The sequence below is a fragment of the Peromyscus maniculatus genome, chromosome 4 (genome assembly GCF_049852395.1).
Source record: "Peromyscus maniculatus bairdii isolate BWxNUB_F1_BW_parent chromosome 4, HU_Pman_BW_mat_3.1, whole genome shotgun sequence".
Taxonomy (NCBI): domain Eukaryota; kingdom Metazoa; phylum Chordata; class Mammalia; order Rodentia; family Cricetidae; genus Peromyscus; species Peromyscus maniculatus.
The window spans coordinates 145,290,103-145,314,502 of record NC_134855.1 but is presented as its reverse complement, the minus strand read 5'-3'; the positions used below and the strand labels follow the sequence as shown (position 1 = coordinate 145,314,502).

General features: G+C 43.8%; 1 protein-coding gene across 8 annotated transcripts in view; it reads right to left on the bottom strand.

The window, feature by feature from the left end:
- Positions 1 to 24,400, bottom strand: part of Ptprt (protein tyrosine phosphatase receptor type T) — a 1,096,883-nt gene that overhangs the window by 668,353 nt on the left and 404,130 nt on the right. For all 8 annotated transcript variants that reach the window (XM_042276726.2, XM_042276732.2, XM_042276733.2 and 5 more), the window contains exon 6: positions 20,000 to 20,174. In XM_042276726.2, coding sequence (XP_042132660.1) covers positions 20,000 to 20,174 — 175 coding nt within the window. The remainder of the gene's footprint in view (positions 1 to 19,999; positions 20,175 to 24,400) is intronic.

Below are 24,400 nucleotides of genomic sequence, written 5' to 3'. Positions count from 1 at the left end.
GGGGCTCTATCCAGTTCAACTTGGGATACTGTCCCTCATACTGCAAATGCAGACAGGGTGGTTTCCCTTCCTGTCACCATGCTCAGGCATCCTAGTGGCTTAACCCAACTATGTCAACAATTGTGTTGCTTTAGCAGGATAGGAATGAGAGCGTAGGCAGAATTGAGCAAACTCAGGACGTATGATGGATTGAGGCTTGGATAGACGCATCTTGGCAATGAGATCAGGCCTTGATTCTGAGATACAAAGGAAAGGCAGAGGAGAGCTGTGCATCTGCCAGAGGGAATTAATCCAAAGCCAGAGGGAGGAACTGGCAAATGGGGCTGGCAGAAATGAGCTGAGAAAACAGGGCCCAAGGCAACTGTCTGCTGCCAGACTGCTCTGCCTAAGAGCCTCTGAGAAAGGGAGAGGTGGGGAGCCACAGCAGCACAGCAAGTCTTATATGGCCACTTAGAGCTTGCTGCTGGGGTGACTGTGCTGGATAGTTTTACGTCTTGACACAGGCTAGAGTCATTTGGGCAGAGGGAACTGAGCAAATGGCCTTACCAGATGGGCCTGTAGGCAAGCCTGTGGGACATTTTCTTAATTAGTGATTGATGTATGGGAGCCCCGCCCATTGTGGGTGATATCACCCCTGGGCAGGTGGTCCTGGATGATATAAGTAAGCAGACTGAGCAAGCCACAAGGGACAAGCCAGTAAGCAGTGTTCCTCCATGACCACTGCTTCAGTTCCTGCCTCCAGGTTCCTGCCTTGAGTTCCTGAACTAATTTCCTTCCATGATGACTGCCATGTGAAAGTGTAAGAGAAATAAACCCATTCCTTCCCAAGTTGCTTTTGGCAATGGTGTTTTACCACAGCAATGGAAGGCAAACTCAGACGGTGGCTCATGGCTGAGGCACCTGTCGAAGCATGGATTCTTCATAAACCACTTCACGTGCTTGACATTTCTCCGCTGTAAACGTCGCCAATTGCCTTAAAGCTTTAAAAGTTTGGTACAGTACGAAAGTGTGCATGGTGGTGTGTGTGTGTGTGTGTGTGTGTGTGTGTGTGTGTGTGTGTGTGTGTTGGAGAAAGGATAAGAAAAACAGAAGGAAAGGGAACTGCATTCCAAATTTCATGGTGCAGAGTAGAGAGGAAGTATATGGCACGAGAGCTAATTGAGATCACCAAGAATAGAAAGCAAAGAAAGGAAGTTCCCAAAATACACTAAAATATAAAAGAAACTTAATTCTTTTCCACCCTTAACAACTAGAATAATTTCTGGTGGACTCCCGGGTTGCAGAATAACTTTAGGACAAGTGCTCCTGGCATAGGCTACCATGTACACAGGATATGATTAATGTAACCAAAAGGTATACTCCATGATTTCTAGAGATACCGGGGCAAACCATCAATGAAATAAAGGAACTAGAGTCAGTCAGAGCGCTCAGTCATGTCTGGATAAGGACGGTGGTAAGAGTGGTGGCTTGGACTAGAACAGTGAAGGCAGAGCCCACAGATAGGTAAGGCACAGCCAACTTCTGGATAAAGCTCGAGTTCTGAAGGAAGGACCTGCATTTTACATCATCTGTATATTGCAAAAGTTAAGGAATAATGTCAGCAGAGACCAGGATTCAACAGTAACATGTGACGATAGCTGGAAGAATCTCCCTTGTCTCTAGGCCTGCAAGCATGGCTAGTCATTTAATGGACAGTATTAGTTGAGCAGAAGAAAAATTGGTGAAGAACAAAAGTGAGTAGTCAGTTCACAAGAGTCACAGAAGAAAGTCTTGGAGGCGAGTACAAAAATGCCCAAGGTAGCCAACTTGGCAGCCAGCCTCTATGCCAAGTGTTAGGTTGTGAGTGTGAAATAGCCCCCACAAGCTCTCTTTTGAACACTTTGCCCCCAGCTGGCACAAAAGTCTTTTCCAGTTGTGGAACCTTCAGAAGGTGAGGACTAGCTGGAAGAAACTGGCTGCCAGGATTCAGGGGACACAGGACACAGGCCTTGTTTACAGTGTGGCCCTGCCTCCAACCTGAGCTCTTTGCTCCTGCTTCCTATCTGCTGCCAAGGATGTGAGGGAGATGCAAGCTCATGTGACCATGGACTGAGCCACTTGAGCCACCGTACCTTCCTCCATCCTGATGGACTATAAACAATGAAGCAAAGCAAACCTCTCTCACACCGTAGCTACTTCTTTCAAATACACTGTCACAGAGAAAAGTTACAGCAACCAACAGAAGAGCAAGTGAACTCCCCTTCTCTAGGTCTAGACTCATTGTTAGGATCCTACAGCCCACTAAGGGCTCTCTCCAGATGCCACAGGTGTCTGTCTACTGTCCGGGAGACCAGAAGAGGTTTCTCAGACATTGAGATAGGCAAGGCCAGGGCAAAGGACAAAGCCCTATCTGTGTCAGTCCCATCTGCCCCATCCTTGGGAATCAGATGAGCCATGGTTGGTCATAGCTGCTCATTCACATTGTCAAGCTCACTGCAGTTGTACCTCGGAGAGTTGTGATGTTCAACTCCAAACATCACTCAGGGACCTAACTTCTGTCTATACTGCTTGTCTACAGAAGAGGTGAGGAGAGGAAGGCCGCACATGAAGGACTTTGCATATACTTGGTTTAAGAGGGAAGTATGGCACATTGCCTCACATTGTTCTGGTTTTACCTAAATGCAGAGATCTGGAAAGGCCTGCTTGCCAATGCAAAAGGAATAAATAAATAAATAAATAAATAAATAAATAAATAAATAAATAAATAACACACTGAATGGAGGATGCTGTCATAGGAATCTTTGGCCTATCCTAACTGGTAAAAAGTGGACCCCACACTGTAGGATTCCCACACTACTTCAGGAAAGTTGAGATAACATCATTCTTCCCATTTTACAGGTAGAGAAACTGAGGCTTGGGCACTTACAGAGATTGACCAAACAGTAAAATGTTAGAGATAGAGCAAAGACTGAAACAGCCCAGTTGGCTTCAAAAGAGCAGCCTTCCCATTCCCAGTAAAAAGAGCATGTTCATGTGCTTGCAAGACACAGGAATTGCAGTGCCGTCTCCCAGGCTCAGCAGCTCCTTGCTCATGTGATTGCAAGATCAGAAGAGCAAAGTATAGAGTTCATGCTGCTGCAGCTTAACTCGAGCAGGAGGCTCTCCCTCGCTGAGAACAGACGATCTGCAGCTCTGCCAGCAACTGCCTGCTCCCTGCTACCAGGCTGCATTCCATCAGAAAGAAACACACTCCAGTTATTGGGTGGAAAGCGAGTCACATCTGCCCCTGGATACACATAGAAGCAACAGGCATTCTACTCTGATTAATAATGAAAGTCTGGGTACAAGCACATTTCATTGTAAAGGAGGAGGGGACAAATCCTAGCTTCTTTTCCTACCAGGCTTAGGAAGGCATGAAATAATAGGAGAATCATGAGAATTGGAGTTTTTTTTAAGGAATTTAAAGAAGTGAAGAAATCCACCTGCCAAGGTGGCAGAGAAGCATGAATTCTACACTATTCCGGGAGCCTCCAATTCCACAGACTTGTGTCATTTGTTTCTCGTACTGTTTTAGGAAGGCATTCTGTTGTTCAAGAAGGGGAATAGGTGAAGCACACCATCTTAATCCAACCCTCACTTTCAACAAATAGGGAAACTGAGGGCCCAAGATATGGATGGTCATCCAAGTCCAACTGACAGCAAGAAGAGAACTGCATCTCTTCTCAGATAACCCTCCTCTATGCATGAGTTCTAGGCTCCCTGGATGAGAATGAGCCTATCTTGGGCAGGAGACATTGTGTGGATTTTCAGAATAATGTCACACTTGTACAACGAAACTTTCTGACAATTGGATGAGCTATCAGGGTCACCGCAGTTGCTGAGATGCTGCTCTGTGGCATCTGACTCCTACTAACGGTTCCAGCTTTGTTTTGCCTACATGTACATGTGTAGCCAGTTTATTCACAGAGATCATTGCTAAGCAGTTGACAGAGAGAAGTGCAAAGCATTTGACTCTAGTTCCCCTTCCCCCTATTATAGACCCCATGGAGTCACTGGGTTTCATTGGTAAGCTAGTCACCTTGAGCTGAAGAATGGCAATGTTGGGTGAGTCTGGGCACAAGGACAGCTTTTATAATGAGCTGAACTGGTTGCACACCTCATCAAATGTACCAGGTGCCCCAAGAGGGTACCACTATTTCTTGGAATTTTAGTGCAAGACTCATCCTTCTGACTGAGTTAACAACATATCCCATCAGGTTAACCTCTACCTGAGCTCCATGGGTGATATCCAAGGCTCCCTCTAGCCTCTGTCACTCATAATAATTATATAGTATTTGTCCTCATGCCCTTGAATTTGCAGAGTCTATATCCATAAACAGTGGTAGGAAAATTCAACACTCCATCCCACCCAAAGAAAGGTAGTTGTTCAGCTTTTGAGTTGTATATAGCTTGAAATTTGGAGCTCAGTGTCTGTGGACAGGGATAGAGGCATCTTCTCATCTGTTTCTGAGCAGGCTACAAAGCTTTGGTTGAAGAGGTTAGGCCTGAGGGTATTGTTAACAGCTTTTCTTGATCCAACTTGTATTACTTAGGATGCTGTTAGTTACAGTAACAAAAAAACCCTAACACATTATAGCTGAACACAAAAATCTCATTTTTGATGATTCACTAACAGCCTTGCATAGCAACAATTCTTCAGCAGGTGATTCATGGGCCAAGGCTTCTTGAATATTTTGACTCCAGCATCTCCTGGAAGCTTGGACTTATTATCACCCAGACAAAGTCTGAAGAGTGAATGTGGACTCTAGTGATCCTTCTTTTAAATTATTTGAGCTTGAAAGAACATGCAGCTCTTAGACTGTATTCTGCCTCAACTGCAGCCAATTATATATAAGGCCCTAATGAGAGTGAGGCATTCTGGGAAATGTAGTCCTTGGTCATAGAGACTGTTCTCCTTCTTAGAAAAAGAGGAGGCACTTATCTTGTTCTCTTCAAGACTTAGGTGGAATACTGTTTCAAGGGGCTAAGTTTCAGGCTCAAATGACTACCATCTAGCCATCTGTATTGGCTTGAGATTTACTAAGAATTTTACATAGATCTCAGCACTGGGAAGTTCATCTATTTTTCTTACTGGATCTCCATGGGCATTTAGTGGGAAAATGAGAGTGTGAAGGCCAAGATCTCAAGTTGGAGTGAATAGAAAGACTTTGGCTCAAGCAAGTTGAATCACTTCTTCATAGCTAAATACCTAGCTCCACCATCTTTTTCCCTCATTGCACAACCCACCTGGCCAGAGGCCGTGGATTTAAACTCAGTCCTAGGACATCAGGGATAAAGAAATTCTCCTCATAGAGATAGTCTGGGCCAGGGGTTCCCCTGTGTCTCCTGGCCCTACGAGGCTGGAACATTGTTTCCTGCAGAGCTATGTACTGTAAGGTAGATGTTTGACATCATATATATATTCAACTCTAGACTCTAGGACTTCCCCTCCCCAGGTATGGAAATCAAATCTGTCTATGACATCACCTTATGTTCAATGTGGGAAGAAGGAATCAACCTCAGTCAAGGAGCAGTGGTCAAGGGAGAAGCTGAAATTTCAGAAGTGAATTGGGCTGCAGTGAGGGCATGTAGGCAACAGCCACAGCACCCTTCCAAAGCTGGAGCCTGTGGCTTAACTGAGCCTAGTGGAGCTCCAAATTTAGCTCCTTAGAAACAATATTCCACCTAATTCTGGAAGAAAAGGAGACATCATGAAAGGTTAGCAGTAGGCACTGTAGAAAAAAAAATGATCTCCTTTACGAAAGGAACTGGGCAGGCCTACATGGTGTGACTCATGAGACTGACCAGCGGGGATTCAGTATCTTCACATGCAACCCCAGGCTACAGTAAAGGTTAAATATGATCTCATGTGCAGATAGCCTGAAAAGTGGCTGGTGTGCAATAGACGGTCTACAAATGCCAACTAACTACAGCCTCTGCAGCTCACTCCCTAGCCCCCATCATTCTTCCATTCGAACATGGGACGGCAATGTTCCAAGTGAATGAGGATTTAATGCAATTGCCATTTGATTTAATTTCCAAATGCGTTAAAACTGTTAATTCAACACATCAGCATGCAGCTGATGAAGTAGTCAAAATAATTCAAGGGAACCAATACTTGTCAAGTTTTATTTATCTACATTTTCACTTCTTTAAAATAAGCTGGTCTCTGTGCCCGTATAAAGTACAATATACATAGATATCTCCCTGTTAGCTTCCCCCACACACATATGTTCAAGTTAAGTTTTTCACTCTTTCCATCTGTCAGTTCTCCCTTCCCATGGAAAAAGCTAATGGAGATGTTATCAAGAGCGAGAAAGTGAGAGGCTGAGGTGGAGTGGTTGGCAGCTGTAGGGATGATGAAACTGACAAAGACAAGTATGGCATCACACACACACACACACACACACACACACACACACACACACACACACACACACACAGAACCATGTTTGTCTAGGCATTGTACATATGTGACCATTCTCCCAAATCTAAGGCAGCTAGCATTTATCATTCCATTTTTAATGCTTAGAGAGTCATGGAATTAAATTCCAAATTCATATAGCCAACACAGAGTTATCTGAAACCAAGACCTCAGACTACTTATCTATGTGTTCTTGGTAATCACAGCTATGGTAAAGGATCATGTGAGCTTCACTCAAAGCTTGAATGGAAGCTTGAAGCGGCTATCCTATACAGAACCAAGTCTGCTGAGAGGATGGAGCTACTGAGCTTCTCTGAGAACAAGCAGGAAGCGGGAGGGGGGGGCAGAGAGAAGTTGGGCTAATGTGACAGGTTGTTCAACTTTCAGGCCTAAATTGGACACACACACTTGCATTTGAAGAACTCCAGAGGAAACAGGTAGGGTTCATCATGACACAAGAGTCTTGTGTTAAAGGGACAAATGAGGGCCCAAAAGCTTTTTCTTAAGAAAATGATGATCTCATGGCCACACAACAGGCTGCATTACTAGCATGACTCTCAAGCTCCAAATCACAGCCAACATGGATCAAAGCCACGAGAACGACATAGGACAGTATAAAGCTTGCAGGCTCCACTGGAAGAAGAAGAGGATGATGAAAGTGCATGTTTAAAGGAAAAGAAAAAAATCACTTAGCGGCAAAAGAGATAGAACTTTATCAGGGGTAGAAGAAAAAATGAGTTCAAATGAGGAAAGCCTCCAAAAGAAAGGAAATGGATGCCTTTCATCAATTGAGATAACAAGCACCCCCCCACACACACACATGATGAGTGTACTCAGGTGTCTCACTGTGCTCCATGCAATGTGCAGTTCAAAAATAAGGTAAAATTTTAATAAAAATGATAATCAAATAAAGGATAGATGGTAATGGGCCCCTAGTAGAGCCTCATGCTTGTAGAGGGTGACTCGGAACTCTCCATGCACACACACCCGAGCCCACCATGTATCAGATACTGTCTAGGTCTTGCAGACCTAGCAAGAAACTACACTCACAAAGCTTCTCACATCAGGGACTCTAGCAGAAAATACGAACAGCACACAATTACAGTTTTGATGTGAAATGTTCCCCCAAAGCCAATGTGGTCCCTAGGATGGTCCTGTTGGGAGGTAGTGACACCATCAGACGGGGAGGCCTTCTGGGAGGTCTCTGATGGTTACTATTGTCAAGTTGATAAGGAAAGGAAGTGCCTAGGAGGAAAGTAGAGCCCTTTCCTGGGTGTGTCTGTAATGGGACTCTAGTTTCCAAAGACAATTAGATGAGAGATCTCTGACCTACCAAATGGATTAGATCTTTGGTGGATTCATAATATGATTGCATCATCATCAAGTGGCAGTGGAGAGTAGAAGGCTGGGCCTTGGGAGGAAGCAGGTAAATGGAAGCATGACCTTGGGATTCTATCTTTGTCTGGCCACTTCCTGTAGCCTCTTCTTTCTGCTTCTCATCTATCATGAAGAATTCCCCTAGCCACATACTTCTGCCACTTTCATGGTATTTTGCTCAAGCACATGGGTTCCAGAAATCAGGGATTGAGACTTCTAAAGTGTGAACCAAGGTAAATCCATCCTTCCTTCTACCCTTCCTCCTGTCCTCCCCCTTCCTTCTCCTCTCCCTTCCTTCTTCTTTCTCTGCTTTCCTTCCTTCCTTCCTTCCTTCCTTCCTTCCTTCCTTCCTTCCTTCCTTCCTTCCTTCCTTCCTTCCTTCCTTTCCTCCTTAACTTGTGTTGTTGGGCCTTTGGTCATGATCATACACAATTAAGTAAAGAGGTCATAAGGTCATCTGGGGTATTCCCTTTGAGGGAACTACAGGACATTGTTCTCTTCTGCTTTTGCTTTCTGGCCATGAAGTGAATGGTTTGCTCTACCATATTACAGCCCCACCAATGCCTTTCAGTATTCCCACCAAAAGTCCCAAGAAATAGACTGTGAGCTAAATAAGGTCGTGTTTTCTTTTTATCATGTGTTAGTTAACTCGGGTATTTGTTTTAGTAGTGACTCTCACATCTACAAAGATAAAATTGACAATACATAATAATGACAAGACCTAGTAAGGAAACCGGAGCACAGAACAAAGAGGTGAATCTCGAGTAGGTAGAGCTGAAAATCTGGTGAGTGCTCTGTTAGATGAGGCCATCAGAGGAGGCCTCGCTGAGAAGCTGGTGTTAGGGCAGAGGCCAGAGTGAACAAAGCAAGTGAGCTATCTAATTACCAGAAAGAAAACTACTTCTAGCAAAGAGAAAAGCAAGTACAAAGGTCCTGAGGTCAGAACTGGCTTGGTATCTTTCAAAGAGGAGAAGGATCAGTGTAGTTATAGAAGAGATGAAAAGGCCAGTGTGTGACTGGAGGTTCAGGAATCAAAGAGACAGAGAGGAGACAGACCTCGAGGCCATGGCAGAAAGTGTGAGTTGTACTCTGAGTATGATATAAACTGCTGAAGGGTGTGTGTGTGTGTGTGTGTGTGTGTGTGTAAGTGTAATATTCATGTGTGAGTATGTGCAGCTGATCAAGCTGATTTCTTCCTCCATTCCTCTCCATCATATTTTTTGACACAGGGTCTCTCACTCAACCTGAAGCTCCCCAATTCAGCTAAGCCGTCTGGCCAGTGAGCTCCAGGGATCCTCCTGCCTCTGCTTTCCAAGCTCAGGATTACAGACACATGTCATTATTCCAGGCTTTTATACATGTGGGTGGGGATCTGAACTTAGGTCCTTGCTGATTGCATGGCAAGTACTTTATTGAATAAGTCAGCTCCTCAGCTCTGAAGGCTTTACAAGGAAATGCCAGGATGTAAAATTCCCTTTCTAATTATCACGCAGGATGCTACAGGAAAGGCAGACATCAGTCAGGCAAGATTTGGGCAAGAAGGCAGCTGGAATAATCATCCAGCTGAACAGAGTGGGGCGTGACAAATCCAGCCCTCTTCCGGTCTCTAGACATAAAGTTTTGGGACTCACAGGCATGGATATTTCCTGTAGCTGCTTTGACCATGGCAATAGAGGGGAAGAGTCGCAAGAGAGACTGAATGCCCTAAGAAACCGAGGATAGTGAGCATGGCCCTAAGCAAGAAGCTTGTCAATCTGCTCTAGCACGTGGAAGAACAGAGGTGGTCGAGGGTGGTGGGGTCTACACTGACTTGGGAAACTGAGTTCACACAGGAATGAAGCCAGAGCCCAGCCCATGTTCTTGTACCTCAAGCCTGACCTCTGTGTCACACAGACTCTAGCTACTTCATCTGATATCATTATCATCATCATCATCATCATCATCGTCGTCGTCGTCGTCGTCTCTGAGTACTGCCACAGGAAAAAAATGTTTAGTTATAAGGGAGGTGTTGTAGTACTTTACTGGCTCCAAGAGACATGCTCCTGGAAGCATTTGGTGTTGCCTATTCCCCCAGAATGCACATGTCCTCCACAGACACTCTCTCTGAGGGGACAGCATCCAGCAGCTTTGGCCATTTCAAAAGGCTACAGACAGCATGGGGTCCCTGGAGAAGGCCTGTGGCCCATTTCCATATCTCAGACCTTTCTATTTCAGTGTGTACGGAATAGCTTCCCATTCTCATGTCTGATTCTCATTAGCAACAGACTTTCTCCAAAATGCAGGAGGGTGTCCAGGGTATCAGCACCCACCAAAGTCTTCAACCAGAGACTTAGGAATAGTACCAATGCTCCAATTTCCTAGCACCCCAGGGTTTTAACTATAAAACCCACACTCTCTCCAGGGAAACTAAGAGCAAGATGTCTAGAGTAGCCAATTCCCCCTCTATTGGCTGGTACTTCTCTGTCCACATGCTAAATCAATCAGCCTCTTGTATTCATACACAGTGTCCTAATGTGCTTCAAGACATTCCAACCCCCTATACTGCTTCACTCATTGCCCAAACACAGGCTATGCCCTGAACACACCATGCTGACAAGGGCTAGGCACTGTGCACAGGCAGGTCCAGGGATGAATGCAGAGCTAAATGTGGAGATCTGGAGTGTCCTAGAGTCCTGCAACTATTTTATAGTAATGCTCCAGCTCCTGGACTGGTGTAAAGACTCTGAAAGTAGCTCTGACTACATTGCTATACCCAAACATGTCACCATAGCATATCTCTTTCTTTGATCTTTGCTTATCATGTTTCAGAGCTAACCCCGTTCTCACACCTGCCAAGGCCATGGGACCCATCACTTATAGAATGACTCAGAGCAACCTTCCTACCCTTTTCAAGACTGCATTGCTCATTTCACATTGTATTGTAGGACCTATCATGCCACTTTTTTCAGGAAGTATGAAGTAGAAGGCAGAGATAAACAGGCTTATATTTGTCACCTGGAAGCTGTGTGAGCTTGAGAAATCTCCATCTCTGTTCCTTCATTTGTAAAAGGGTGTTATTAACAGCCTACTTCAGAAGGTTATTGTAAAGATTCCTAAGCTCAGGTAGCAGGTGCCTGATATCAACTCTATGGTATGTACTGTAGGTTTGTATGTGTCCTCTAGCCAGACCACAGACTTATCATAGTACCTGACACCTTCTTGGATTCAATGAATATTTACTAATAAAACAAACATAAGAAGTCAGTGGCTCCAATCATTCTAGATTTCAAGTTATGGCTGTGAACTCAAGTGTATATAGACTAAGGTGGTTTGAATAAGAATGGTCCCCATAGGCCCATATGTTTGAATGCTTTGTCACCAGGGAGTGGCACTATTTGAGAAAGATTAGGAGACATGACCTTGTGACAGGAAGTGTGTCACTGGGAGTGGGCGTTGAAGTTTCAAAAGCCTATACCAGGACCAGGCTCTCTCTTCTTGTTGTCTGCAGATGCAGGTGTAGAACTCTCAACTACTTCTCCAACACCATGTCCACCATGCTGCCCACCAAGATGATAATGGATTAAACCTCTGAAACTATAAACAAGCCCCAATGAAATGCTTTCCTTTATAAGAGCTGGCAGTGATCATGGTGTCTCCTCATAGCAATAGAAAAGGGGCCAAGACACAGACTTAGGGTAGTGAATGAGCAAGAGACCAAGATAGGAGAATGATCAGCTGTAGAGAAATCAGAACTTGCAGCCCTCCATCACCAGCCCAGGATATAGGATGATCAATGTGGCCTATCTTTATACAACCTCAAGAAGCTTTTAAGTGTGAAATGCAATATTTAAAGAAAAAACAAAAGAAATAAGAGAATACTGAACAGTGTAAGTAAAGCAGTTCTGCAACTGACATCAGCATATGAGCTGGATCTGATTACCTCAGTCCTCTCTCTTTCAGAAGAGTGGGTCCTAAATCTAACCCCAAGTTTAGTCTCCACAATATGGAACAGCATCTCTTAAGCCAGGACAAAGGATAATGGACAGAGCCTTTGGCAACATCCCTGATAAAACAGCAGAAGTAAAATTGTTGATAATAATAGACCTAATTTTGTGGGTACATACCTTGTCCTAGAGTCTATACATATTATACTGTTTCTCTGCCCAAGGAACTTGTAGTTTGAATGAGAATGACATCCATAGGCTCTTTTAGATTTGAATGCTTGGTTCTGAGGGAGTGGTAATATTTGAAAAGATTAGGAGGTGTGGCCTTGTTGGAGAAAGTGTGTTCTTTCTTGGAGGTGGGCTTTTATGTTTTCAAAGGTCCAAGCCAATCCCAGAGTCTCTCTCTTCTTGCTGTTTGCATGCAGAACCAGGTATAGAGCTTTGAGCTACTTCTCCAAAACCATGTCCACCTGCAAGTCAACTTGCTCATCGCCATGATAATACACTAAACCTCGGAACTTTGAGCAAGCCCCAATTAAATGCTTCCTTTTTTATAAGAGTTGCCATGGTTATGGTGGCTCTTCACAGCAATAGGACACTCATTAAAAGAGAACCCATCAGATAAAGATGTTTATCTCATTGTATAGGTAAGGGAAATGGGGCTAGTGGTGAATGTGTGTGCTGTACTACATGTGTGCTCTACCTGAAGCCACACAGGTAGCAGAGATCAAGACCAAGACTGAAATTCAGGTGCTCTAATCTAATCTACAATCCACACTCTTAACTACCATGCCTCAGATGGACTCAAATAATGATCCACACAGTCATCACATTTTCCAGACACTAACTCCATGTTGACAAGTTCTAAGTACTTGATGGGATATGAAATGGACTCAGACAAGAATTGTGTGTGTGTGTGTGTGTGTGTGTGTGTGTGTGTGTGTGTGTGTGTGTGTGTGTTTAACAGCTCTGGCTGTCTTTGAAATCACTTTGTAGACCAGGCTAGCCTCAAATTCACAGAGATCCACCTGCCTCGGCCTCCCAAATGTACCACCACTGCCCAGTTGACAACAAATTTTAAAACCATCAACTTGTGAATATTAGAATGCAGCTGAGTTACTTTAGTTGAGGACATTCATGTCCTTTAGCCAAGCAAAACACTCTGAAATGGAAGACACCGGAAAGATCAGAAATAAGTGGAGAGAATAAGAACATTTATGAGCACTGGCCTGGAACAGGTAGGCAGGGGATGGGCTGTCAACTGAATGAAACCTCAATTACAGAGTAATCTAACATATAGCCAGTACATTATCACAACTCAATAAACAGCTCTTCAGAATTAAGTAATTCCAATTTGCTTTCATTGTAGCCTGAGTCGCCTAAAGAATGCTGATACCACCTACAGCTAAGATTAGGCTGCATCTTCTAAAGCCCCGATTTTCACTATGCTAGGATGCTGGTGAGCCAGGCAACCTGAAAGCATGTCAGTGTGCAGGGAGATAGGGACTCACCCTGGGCTTGATTGCACAGGCCTTTCTCCAGCCCTGGCTCCTCAGGTACTGGGGGAGGGGGAAAGGCTGTGAGCTCTCATAGAGCAGTCACAATTTGAATGAATGTCACAGAGTATAAGAGGTGGCCATGTAACCAGGTGGTGCTGATGATAGCAGGACCATCTACTAAGTTTCTGTGAGTAGACACTAGAGGAGACCCAGAGAACTCCGACCAATGTGGCCCCCCATAATGCTGATGTTCCCAAGCTACATTTTTATACATCTCTCCTTCCGTATGCTCAATCATTACTACATGGGGATTAAGCACCATCCTCTACTTTACATATGCCTTAAATGATGTCTCCAAGTCCACAGAGGTATGGGGTGAGATGTCTGTCCCACTCACTGAGTCCCACCTGATGTGCCATTAATTAGCTAGCATCTTAGAGCATGTGTATTAGACACAGCTCTGAACACTCCTGCATTGGTCATCTCATTTCACTCTCACAACACCCTCCCAGGAACAAAATCCTATAACCCTGTTTCCAGATGTATCTGCTGGGGCCCCTAGAGGTTTATACCATGTTCAAAGTCACAGAGATGGATCAGGATAGGTCCAGGATTCCAAGCTAGGCATCTTAACTCAGGCATTACTGTGTATGTGGAAGAAAAACCACATAAGGATCATTTTCTTCTCCTGATGCCCCAAAGTCAGCTGGATATCCACACCTGATCCTCAGCCCACACAATCTGTGTGATGAACAAAATCCATCATCACTCAGGAGGAGGAATAACAATGTGGGCCATAGCTCCAACAGCAAGTGGCCCTTCAGAAGTCGGTTTTTATTGCTTTTCAGATATTTCTTCTTTCCTTGATAAAAAGGATGGCTACTATTCTTTTCATTTTTAAATTCAAATATTTCAGTATGGAAGCATGTAAGCCACTGGCTCGGCCAAGGCTAAGAGCATTTAGTGGGAGAGTCCTTCTTCATAAGACCTTGCCCTCAAATGCTTCCATCCCCTGCCTTCAAGTGACCACTGGGCACTGGTACCTGTGAGCGACCCTGCCTCTCACTGCCTTATGTCTATGGGGGTCTGGTGTGTCTACCTGCTTGCCTGTTATCTGCACCCCTTTGGCACTGACTATAGCACTGTGATACCAGGAGCCAACAAAGCCCTAATCCTCAGCCCCTCCCCACCCCCAACACAGCTACAGTAGCACATCTCAGACTCAGAGCTAACCCTCGGCTTTCCCCTTAGGATGACCCTCAGCTCCTCAACCCTGCTATCCTGGCTCTCTCAACTATAAATGAAGTTGAAATAAAACCAATGTGCACAGCTGCAATTAAGATAAAACGAGACAACATATGTGAGGGGCCGCATCTATATTCAAGGGACCAAACAAACGGCTTATCACCCACTCAATATTAAAATGTGGAAAAAGGGTACTTAAAAAAGTGAAATCCTATGCCAAAAAAAGTGGATGGATTTCACCAAAGAGTCATAAAACAGGGCCAGATTGCAGAAAGTATCATGCACCATTGCCTGCTGTGGAGAAGCCACAGAACCTCCCAGCACACCTCTCAAAGGAGAGAGCATGGGCTGCAGGGGAAGGGGTTATGGAGCAGCAAAGGCTGCTGGGTCACAGTGACACATGTGACTAATGCACCTGGGACCAGAGCTCACACTGTCCCCTTTGTCCCCTAGACCTCGGTTGGCACAGCTAACAAATGACAAAGACTGTGGTCACCTCTCCAAGCCAAAAAAGCATTGCTTCAGCAATCCCCCTGCCCCAGTAGCCTATAGATCAGCACTGCCACACCTCTTCACCCTGACTCTGAGAAGAAGACACAGGAAAAGAAAAAATCAAGTATTTTCTGGCCCCATTTTTCTGTGAGTACAAACTTTGGGGTATAGCACTGACTCCCGTGGTCCTTCCCATCACCTCATCACCACTTCATGCCAGTCAGGTACATGCAAGGTGCCTCACAGGTATGTCCCACGGCCAACCAAATCTCGATAACTCCTGATGGGCACAGCCAGAGGCTTGTCTCATAGGTGACTCTAGACCCTGTCAAATTGACAGTTGCTACTGACTATCCCAGTAGGAAAAGAAATGAAGTGATGTGAATTCTTTATACATCATCTGCCATGTGACTATCCACCTGGAGTTAGGATAGTTCAGAATAGAGAGTCCAGACAGGGATCTCCATTCTGGCCCCATTGAAGCCACCCGTCACACAGAACCAGCAAAGAGAAGTCAAAGTTTTTACACCAGTAAGACGGAGGAGAGCATAAGAGAATAGGGCATTCCACTGTCGGACCCCCAAAGCAGAGTGGGAAATCAACTATGACAATGCACAAAGAGTGTTCCAGGTGACAGCTCAGGAAATTACACATTCCCTGAGTGTTTGAAAGGCCTACAAAGGCCACTATGTCACACACATCAATCTTCTGGGACCAGAAAAGTAAAGATCTGAGCATAATGCGATCAAAGTGATGGTTTCTTTTATATATTAATGGCACTTCATGTGAATGAACTTAAAGGTGCTTTTTTTGGTATTATTTTGTTCATGACCACCTAATTTGTTGATCTTTGGCTTAAAGGTTCATGACATTCTGGTGATGGAAATAAATGCCTGCTGAAACCAATAATCCACTCACACATCAATCAGGCCACAGAAATCTTAAGGCTGAGACTCATGAAATGATAGACCATGCCGATGAAAGTAGTCAAACAGTAGCAAATTCTGTGGTTCAATGAATACAGAATTCATACTAGGTAGAAGCCTTGAACGGGAGCCCTTAAGAGAGACCAGATGACACCCTCACACTGCCAGAGCTCATGTCTGAAAAGGGACTGAAATGAAGCACAAGCAAAGGAAAGCCATTCCTGTGAAGTGCAGTAAGAGCTGTGTAGGTGCATTATTTACTTTCCCTGTTGCTGTGCTGGGAGAAGACATCTTGGCAAAAGCAATTGAAGGGAAGGTTTAGTTTGGCTCACAGTCCCAGAGTAAAGTCCATCATGGTAGATAGTCATGGCAGCAGCAACTTGAGGCAGCTGGTTGCCCTCCATCCACAGTCGGGAAGTGGGGGCGGGGCAGGGGGTGATAAATGCTGGTACTAGGCTCATTTTCTTATTATTCAGTCCAAGACCTCAGCTCACATAACAATGCTGCCCATAGTTAAGGTAACCTTTCCCCTGCTGATTTAATGTAGATAATCTCTCACAAGTATGTCTATTGGTAGAATTATTAAGGCAACTCCACATAGTTAAAAGGGAGGTTTATTTTGTAGGGTAACTTACAATTGAAGGGATAGGTTATAGGGTCTGGGAAAGGTGAGGCACAGTCCAGCAGTGTTCTCTGGAGAACTCTGTTCAGTCTACCTCCAATGTCCAGGATCCAGGAACCAAGAGAGCCAGCCCCTCCAGATTTCTGGTCTTTAGGAGTCTTCTCTCAGCTCCACCTTGTAGGCGTGACAGTTACTGAAGCCTCAATGGGGGCTTCCAGGTCAAAGCTGGAACAGCTACCCACTACATCTCCCCCTTTTGTCTAAATAAAAAAGTTCTAACCTAATACAAGACTATATACAACAGGAATGATGATCAATATTGTCCAGGAGTAATAAAGGATAATGACCTAGATAAGATGGAACTACAACCAATATCAAACAAGAGACATACTAAAATCCAGAGAAGTCTGGAGCATGACTGAGAGACTCTAGGCCTGTGGGCTGAAGACAGATGCCCCAACTTTACAGAGAAACTTTGGATGATTGTCCAGGCTGCCAGCTGTCTCTGTCTACTCTCGTAAGACTCCCAAAAGTTGCTTGCATCCTTGTTCCATTTCTCAGGTAATATTATGTCCTTCTGAGGTCTCTGATGTAGTTGAAGACTAGATAGTTATAATTTCCTTAGTTATGATATGAGATAAAACCTTAGATATAAAACCTTAGACTCACAAATATAAGATAAATAGGATATTTTCTTTAATTTTGTCAAATAGACTAGATATTATTAATAGACTAAATATTGTAACTGTAATTCTTGCTTGATAATTGTTCTGTTATATATAATTTTACTATGTTAAAGGTAAAACCTTTCTTTTTGAAAAAAAGAAAGAAAAAGGGGAAGTGCTATGGATGATTGATTAATAAATAAAACACTGATTGGCCAGTAGCCAGAAAGGAAGTATAGGCGGGACAAAGAGAGGAGAGGTCTGGGAACTGGAAGGCTGAGGCAGAGAGACGTTGCCAGCTACTGCCATGAGAAGATGTAACGATACCAGTAAGCCATGAGCCACGTGGCAACTTATAGATTAATAGAAATGGGTGAATTTAAGATATAAGAACAACTAGCTAGAAGCCTGAGCCATTAGGCCAAACAGTTTAAATAATATAAGCATCTGTGTGTTTATTTTATAAGTGGGTTGCAGGACCATGGGGGCTTGGCAGACCCAGAGAGAAGCTCTCCAGCTACATATGTCCTACGGCCAACAAAATCTAGATAACTACCAACAGGCACAGCCAGAGGCTTGTCTCATAGGTGAATCTAGACCCTGTCAAACTGACAGTCACTATTGGCCATCCCAGTAAGAAAGGAGACAAAGTGATGTGAATTCTTTGTACATCATCCTCCATGTGACTATCCACCCAGAGTCAGGCTAGTTTAGAATAGAGAGTCCAGACAGGGATCTCCATTCTGGTCCCATTGAAGCCACTAGTCATACAGAGCCAGCAAAGAGAAGTCAAAGTTTTTACACCAATCCATGCTCAAGTAAAAACAAAGCAGCAGCAGAGGCAGCAACAACAAACAACTAGAGCCTTCTGAGAATCAAGCAATTTTTTTCTCCCTTCAAACACAGCAGGTATTATTCTACAGCTGGCACAATATGAACAGGTTCATTATTTCATTCACTAAATATTGCTATATTAAAAGTTTAATCAGTGAACATAGCAGTGATAAAATGAATACATTCATACACTATTGCTGCCTGTGTAAACCGCCAAACCATTCTTTGCAAAAGCAATATTACAATACAGAGAAGAAAATCCATAAAGATATTCATATGCTTTGGTCTACAAATTCAACTTCCAGAGAATTTATCTAAGGAAAGAATCTGGTTCTGTATAATACAAAAAAAAATTAAAATTATTATTAGTTGTTGTTTTGGAAGAACTGTGCTGAGATATAAATTTTCATACACTCAAAGGAAGAAAATAGAAACACCTGGAAATACTTAAATGACTGTGAGTATGGAAATTTTTAAAAAGAGGAAAATGCACTGGACAGAATGTGCATTGGTTACTTTTCTGTTGATGTGATAACACCATGATCAGAGGCAACTTAAGGAGGGCAGAGTTTATTTTGGCTTGTGGTTGTAGCATGGGTGTTCATATGGTGGAGGAGGCATAACAGCAAGCAGCCAGAACGGGAAGATGAGAGTTCACATCTTCAGTCACAAATACAAAGCAGAGAGACCAAAGTAGAACCTGGGCGAGGCTGAGGCTATGACTTCTCAAAGCCCATTGCCAGTGAGGTACTTTCTCTAACAAGGCTCCACGTCCTAAACAGTCTTTTCAAACAGTGCCGGAAACTTAAAGCAAAGTGTTTAAATATGTGAGCCTATGAGTGATACTGCTCATTTGAATCAGCATAAATGATATATGCCTGATACGCATGATTGAACAGGAGTAAGATTCGCAACCTCTTCAAAGAGGCAGGGAAGGGAAATGTGGTGGTTTGAATGAGAATGGCCCCCATAGGATCATATATTTGAATACTTGGTCCCTAGTTGATAGAACTTCTGGGGAAGGATTAGTAGGTGTGGCCTTTTTGGACTAGATGCACTTTGAGGTTTCAAAAGCCAAGGCAATTCCTAGTTAGCTCTCTCTTTGCCTGGTGCCTGTAGATCAAGATGTGAGCTCCCAGCCAGGTGGTGGTGGCGGCGGCAGTGGCGGCTCACACCTTTAATCCCAGCACTTGGGAGGCAGAGCCAGGTGGATTTCTGTGAGTTCAAGGCCAGCCTGGGCTACCAAGTGAGTTCCAGGAAAGGCACAAAGCTACACAGAGAAACCCTGTCTCAAAAAACAAACAAACAAACAAACAAAAAAAAAAAGATGTAAGTTTTCTGCTCCTGCTCCATCACCCTGCCTACTTATCTGCAGCCATGTTTCCCAAAATGATGATCATGGACCCAAACCCTGTGGAACTATGAGCCTCGGATTAAATGTTTTATTTTATAAGTTGCCTCAGTCATGGTGTTTTGTCCTAGCAGCAAAAAAGTAATTAAGACAGGGGACCAGGTGTGTACTGATTATAATGCAAAGCATGGAAATAGTACCTCAAGGTAAACAAGCACAAGAAAACTGATGAACATTGACTAAAGACCATTTGGGAGATAGGCTCACTACTTCAACAACCTTCCTAAAATATTGCCATTATATGGAACTTGCAGTTAAAAAACCCTCACAAATAATTCTATGAGAACATTTCAGTAGGACATCCCTAAATCACAAAGGACATGTGATCATCTTGCTTTGAAATACAAACGCAAGTCAAATTCGGAGGTTGCTTCTGTGGTATATATCCCTCATGTAAGTATCCCATATGGGAGAATGTTCTGGGGATCAGTGACTGGAAGCCTGTCTTGTGCTGTTGGGAGGAGGAGGAAGCAACAAGTAAGAGAAGGCTTTCTGTGTCAAAATGGAGTGAAGAAGGTCCTGAAACCAGCCACTTGGTACAGTTGTGGTCTGGTGGCACTCACCTTTCACGATCAGCTCTGCGTAGTTGGACACACCAGACCCACCATCTGAGCGGATTACACAGCGATACTTGGAGACACTGCGTTGAGAGGTGTCTGCCACACTGACTGTGGCTGAGAAGCGCCTGTGGTTGACCACACGAGTGACCATGAGGGCCGTGTCTCTGCCATTCCATTGCTGAAGACACATAAAGGGAAGGAGAGAAGAAATCATAACATCAGAGGCTTCTTGGCAACCTTCAACATAGATAGATCCCATGACCCTTGCATGTTGCAGGGGCCTAGGACTTCCTTTAAAAAGAATGACAGCCGGGCGGTGGTGGCGCACGCCTTTAATCCCAGCACTCGGGAGGCAGAGCCAGGTGGATCTCTGTGAGTTCGAGGCCAGCCTGGGCTACCAAGTGAGTTCCAGGAAAGGCGCAAAGCTACACAGAGAAACCCTGTCTCGAAAAACCAAAAAAAAAAAAAAAAAAAAAAAAAAAAAAAAAAAAAAAAAAAAAAAAAAAGAATGACAAATTGTTTCTATCTAGTCTGAACTATGGTTCTGACTTAAAAAATAAACCCAACCCATTAAATGCACTACTACATGTCTGTCAGGCCAGTACTCTAGAAGCTGAGGCAGGAGGTTTACAAGTTTGAGGCCAGCCTACATAATGAACACTTTCTCAAAACATATGAAGGAAGGAAGAGAGGGAGGGCAAGAAGAGATGATTCAAAAGGAGGGGTGCCTAGTTGGAAGGAACTGGGACAAAGGTTTCTTCTAACTGCCTCAGCTCCTTGTTCAGCACACACTTGTAGTCAGCTATATTCCCTTAACCCCCCCCTCCCTCCTATTTTCCTTTATCTCACAAGCAGAAACCACAGTATTTCCCCAAAGACAGGCTTCAGCAGATTAACAAAAATCCAGCCCACATAGAGCATTAGTAATCAGCCTTGCTCTCAGCTCCTCAGCTGGTGATCAATGTCTCACCGACCCACAGGCTTTGACCCCCCATCTGTCCCAGGCTGCCACTATGGACTGGGGTTGTTCTCCCTTTCCTCTTCACCATGTTTCCTTTCCTCTGCCTGCAATGTTCTATGTCCCTGACAACAGCCCCTCTCCCACTAATCCATGTTCTGTTTGCCACCATCTCTAGGAAGTTCCCTCATCAATCACACCACCATCTTAAAGGCAGCTGTGCCTCAATGTATTGTGCAAACATTCCACTCACCCTGGTCTATGACTGTTCCCCACTTGAGACTATGAGTCCCCAAGAGACAGAATTCCATTCATTTTCCTATGCCGACTCTACCAAGATTTGCAAGATCAGGGCAAACACACATAGGCGTTTGTCTTCAGCAACCTGAATTTTAGGTGTGATGTTTTGGGTTAAATGGATTCTTTCACAGTAGCAAGCTGTCACAACTGGTAAGGCATGCATGTGGATGCATTTTGAGTGGATATTTACTAAGCACCTAGTATGTGGCAGATCTGAGCTGGGTGCTTTTGTATAATTCTCCATTTTAATCTTCACAGCCTTGTTGAGGTGTGTATTATTGCTGCTCTTCTCAGAAGAATCAAATGTCAAAGAGGTTAAGTAAATATGTAGAGCAAACACATCCCTCATCCAGGCTTTCCAGCATCAATTCAAACACTTTTTCCTAAGACTTTATCCCCATTGCCTGCTTTAATGTAATTTTTATCTCTAAAGTGAAATGGAGGGTTTTAATTGTCTGGTTGGATTTAGAGAAACCTGGCTATTTATGATTCCCAGACCCCAAGTCTTTCCAGATGAGATCTCTGTTGCTTCTTCCATGAAGTAAATAATCTCTCTATGCGCATAATACATTTTTTCATGTCATTTTCCAGTCCACCTCCCATCAGGGACATGTTAAGATGGGGATACAAGAATGGGCAAGGCAGCTGATAAGGCAGTCTGTACCAACCCCATGAGGATACAGTAAACCAAGACACAGGGCACAGAGTCACCAAAGCTCCCACCAAAGGGAAGGCCTGCTTCCAACTAGTCAGGGGAGTCAAAGGGGACAGCTTCCTTCACGTTATTGTTTTAGCATTCTTAGGACTTTCTACCTCAAACTGGATCACCTCTACATATCCAAATATTAAAGTAAATGGCATTTTCAAAAGTCAGGACAGCAAGAGAGGTAGCAATAGCTCCCCCTCCCATGCCAGAAATGACCCAGCATGACCAGAATAAAGTCATGTAAGTGGTCAGGAGCAACTGGGACTATAGCTCCTGACCACCTGTGCATGCTTTGGGGTATCCTTACAAGAGATAATACAACTTAGACCCAGGTACAAAAAGCTACCAGATACTAAAGAACTCTGCCCCCCCCCTTACAGTAGTGTGATAAGGAGGTAAAAAAGATTCTGGAAAATGTGAGACTTGAACCCTGATTTGGAAAAGATGCAGAATGGATAGGGGAGGGGATTTCAGAAGATACAGGTCACCCCAAGTGTTCTGTTTTCACCATTTCTTAGCAAGTCAATGCGAGAACACTACAACACATACAGATGAGTCAATGATAGAGGATTAGTTAGATATTGTCCTGATTTATTTATAATGCTTTCATTTCTTTTCCTCCTCCCCTTTTCTTCCCTTACACAATACATTTGTCAAAAACTGCCCACCTGTGGAGTCACTGTGAGGAATAAATGAGAAGGTACACAAAACACTTAACAAAGGAACATTTTGGTGTTATAAGAGTTTTGCAATTTAACCATGAAATTAGCAAACAAAAAAAATGTTGTCAGTGGAAGAATAGCTCCCCTCCCAAAGATGCCCAAACTCTAATACCCAGAACCTGTGAATATGTATATATATACACACACACACATTCATACCTGGCAAGAGAGACTTGAAAGACACAATTCAGTCAAGGATTTTAAGATTGGAATGCAATTTTGGATTATCTACCCGAGACCAATGTATCACACAGGTTCTCATGTTAAAGTGGCAAGTTGGGGAGAGTGAGAGTCAGAGAAGGTATGGATAGAAGGACAGCTCAGAGGGAGGCAACTGCTCACTTGAACCTGAAGGAGGGAGTCAGAAGCCAAAGCAGAGGTCATGGTATCATTTATCTTCCCAGACACTTACAAGCATATCAACCTTTTGTCATTGTAAAACAACATTATCATCTACAAAGTTCACAATAAAAAAAAAAAAACCTGCAATCGAGACTAGAGAAATTATTCAGCAGTTAAGAGAACTGTCTGTTCTTCCAGGGCATGTGGGTTCAATTCCCAGCACCCATAGGGCAGATCATAATCATCTGTAACTCCAGTTGCAGTACATCTAATGCCCTCTTCTGGCCACCTCAGGCACTGCATGTACAGGGTACACAAACATTCATGAAGGCAACATACTCATACATATAAAATAAAAATAAGTATTTTTTTTGGAATTAACAAAAGGACCATACAACCAAATACAAAAACAACTGCAAAAACTTCACAACTTTTACGTTTATAGTTTTGTGGTGGGGTGCATTCATAGCTACCCTCAGCCACATGCAGTCTATGGGTCACAGGCTGGACACATCCTCAAGGAACACAGCCTATCAACATCTTGGTGCCATATTCAGAACTCACTGAAGCTCTTTTCTGACTGTTCATCTCAACAATGGCAGAGAAATAAATTAGTTCTGAGCCGTTAGGTTTGTAGAATTTATTTCAGTAGCAATAAGAAACCAATACTAAGAGAAAGGGCTGGTTAAGTGCAAAAGCTGCATTGTGCACATTTACATTTTATCTTGATGTTGCCTCTAGTATTATTTACTTATCTTCTTAATGATGTCAGATTCTGGCAGAACTGAAGAGGATTAAGTGCCTTCCCCTGAACTGTTCACATTTTTTTTTTCTGTTCAGCTCCTGAACTGAGAACCTTTCTCCCACTGAAGGATAGGAAATTGCAGGTTGTCTTATAGAATCTCTGGAAAACAGGCCTTTTGATAATCATACTTGTCATATTGGGAGCAGGTAACAGCGGGGCAGGAACAAGCAGGAGGGCCCAGAGTCAAGGCAGAAATAGTGCAGTGATGGACAGTGGGCAAGGAGAAATGGAGGTGAAATTCAGAGAGATGAGCACTAATGGGAAGAGCTGGTGAGTGTGACTGGCTCAAACAAGGCAGGGAAGAGCAGGTGAAAGCTGAAGGTCAAGACAGGCAGGCAGGAATGTGGCATTCCAGAGGAAGAAATCATGGGCATACGACAAGACTAGGAGATAGACACTCAGAGAGGAAGAGACCTGGATGTCTGCGTGCTATGGCCATGTGAAGGGATTCAAACACAGTAAATGTGTAAGAAGCACATGCCATAGCCACTGTTCCAGTCCCAGGTAAGGGCAGAATAGAAAATGCAAAGGAGAAGACAAGAGGAATTTGGTTAAACAAGGAAGGGACCTG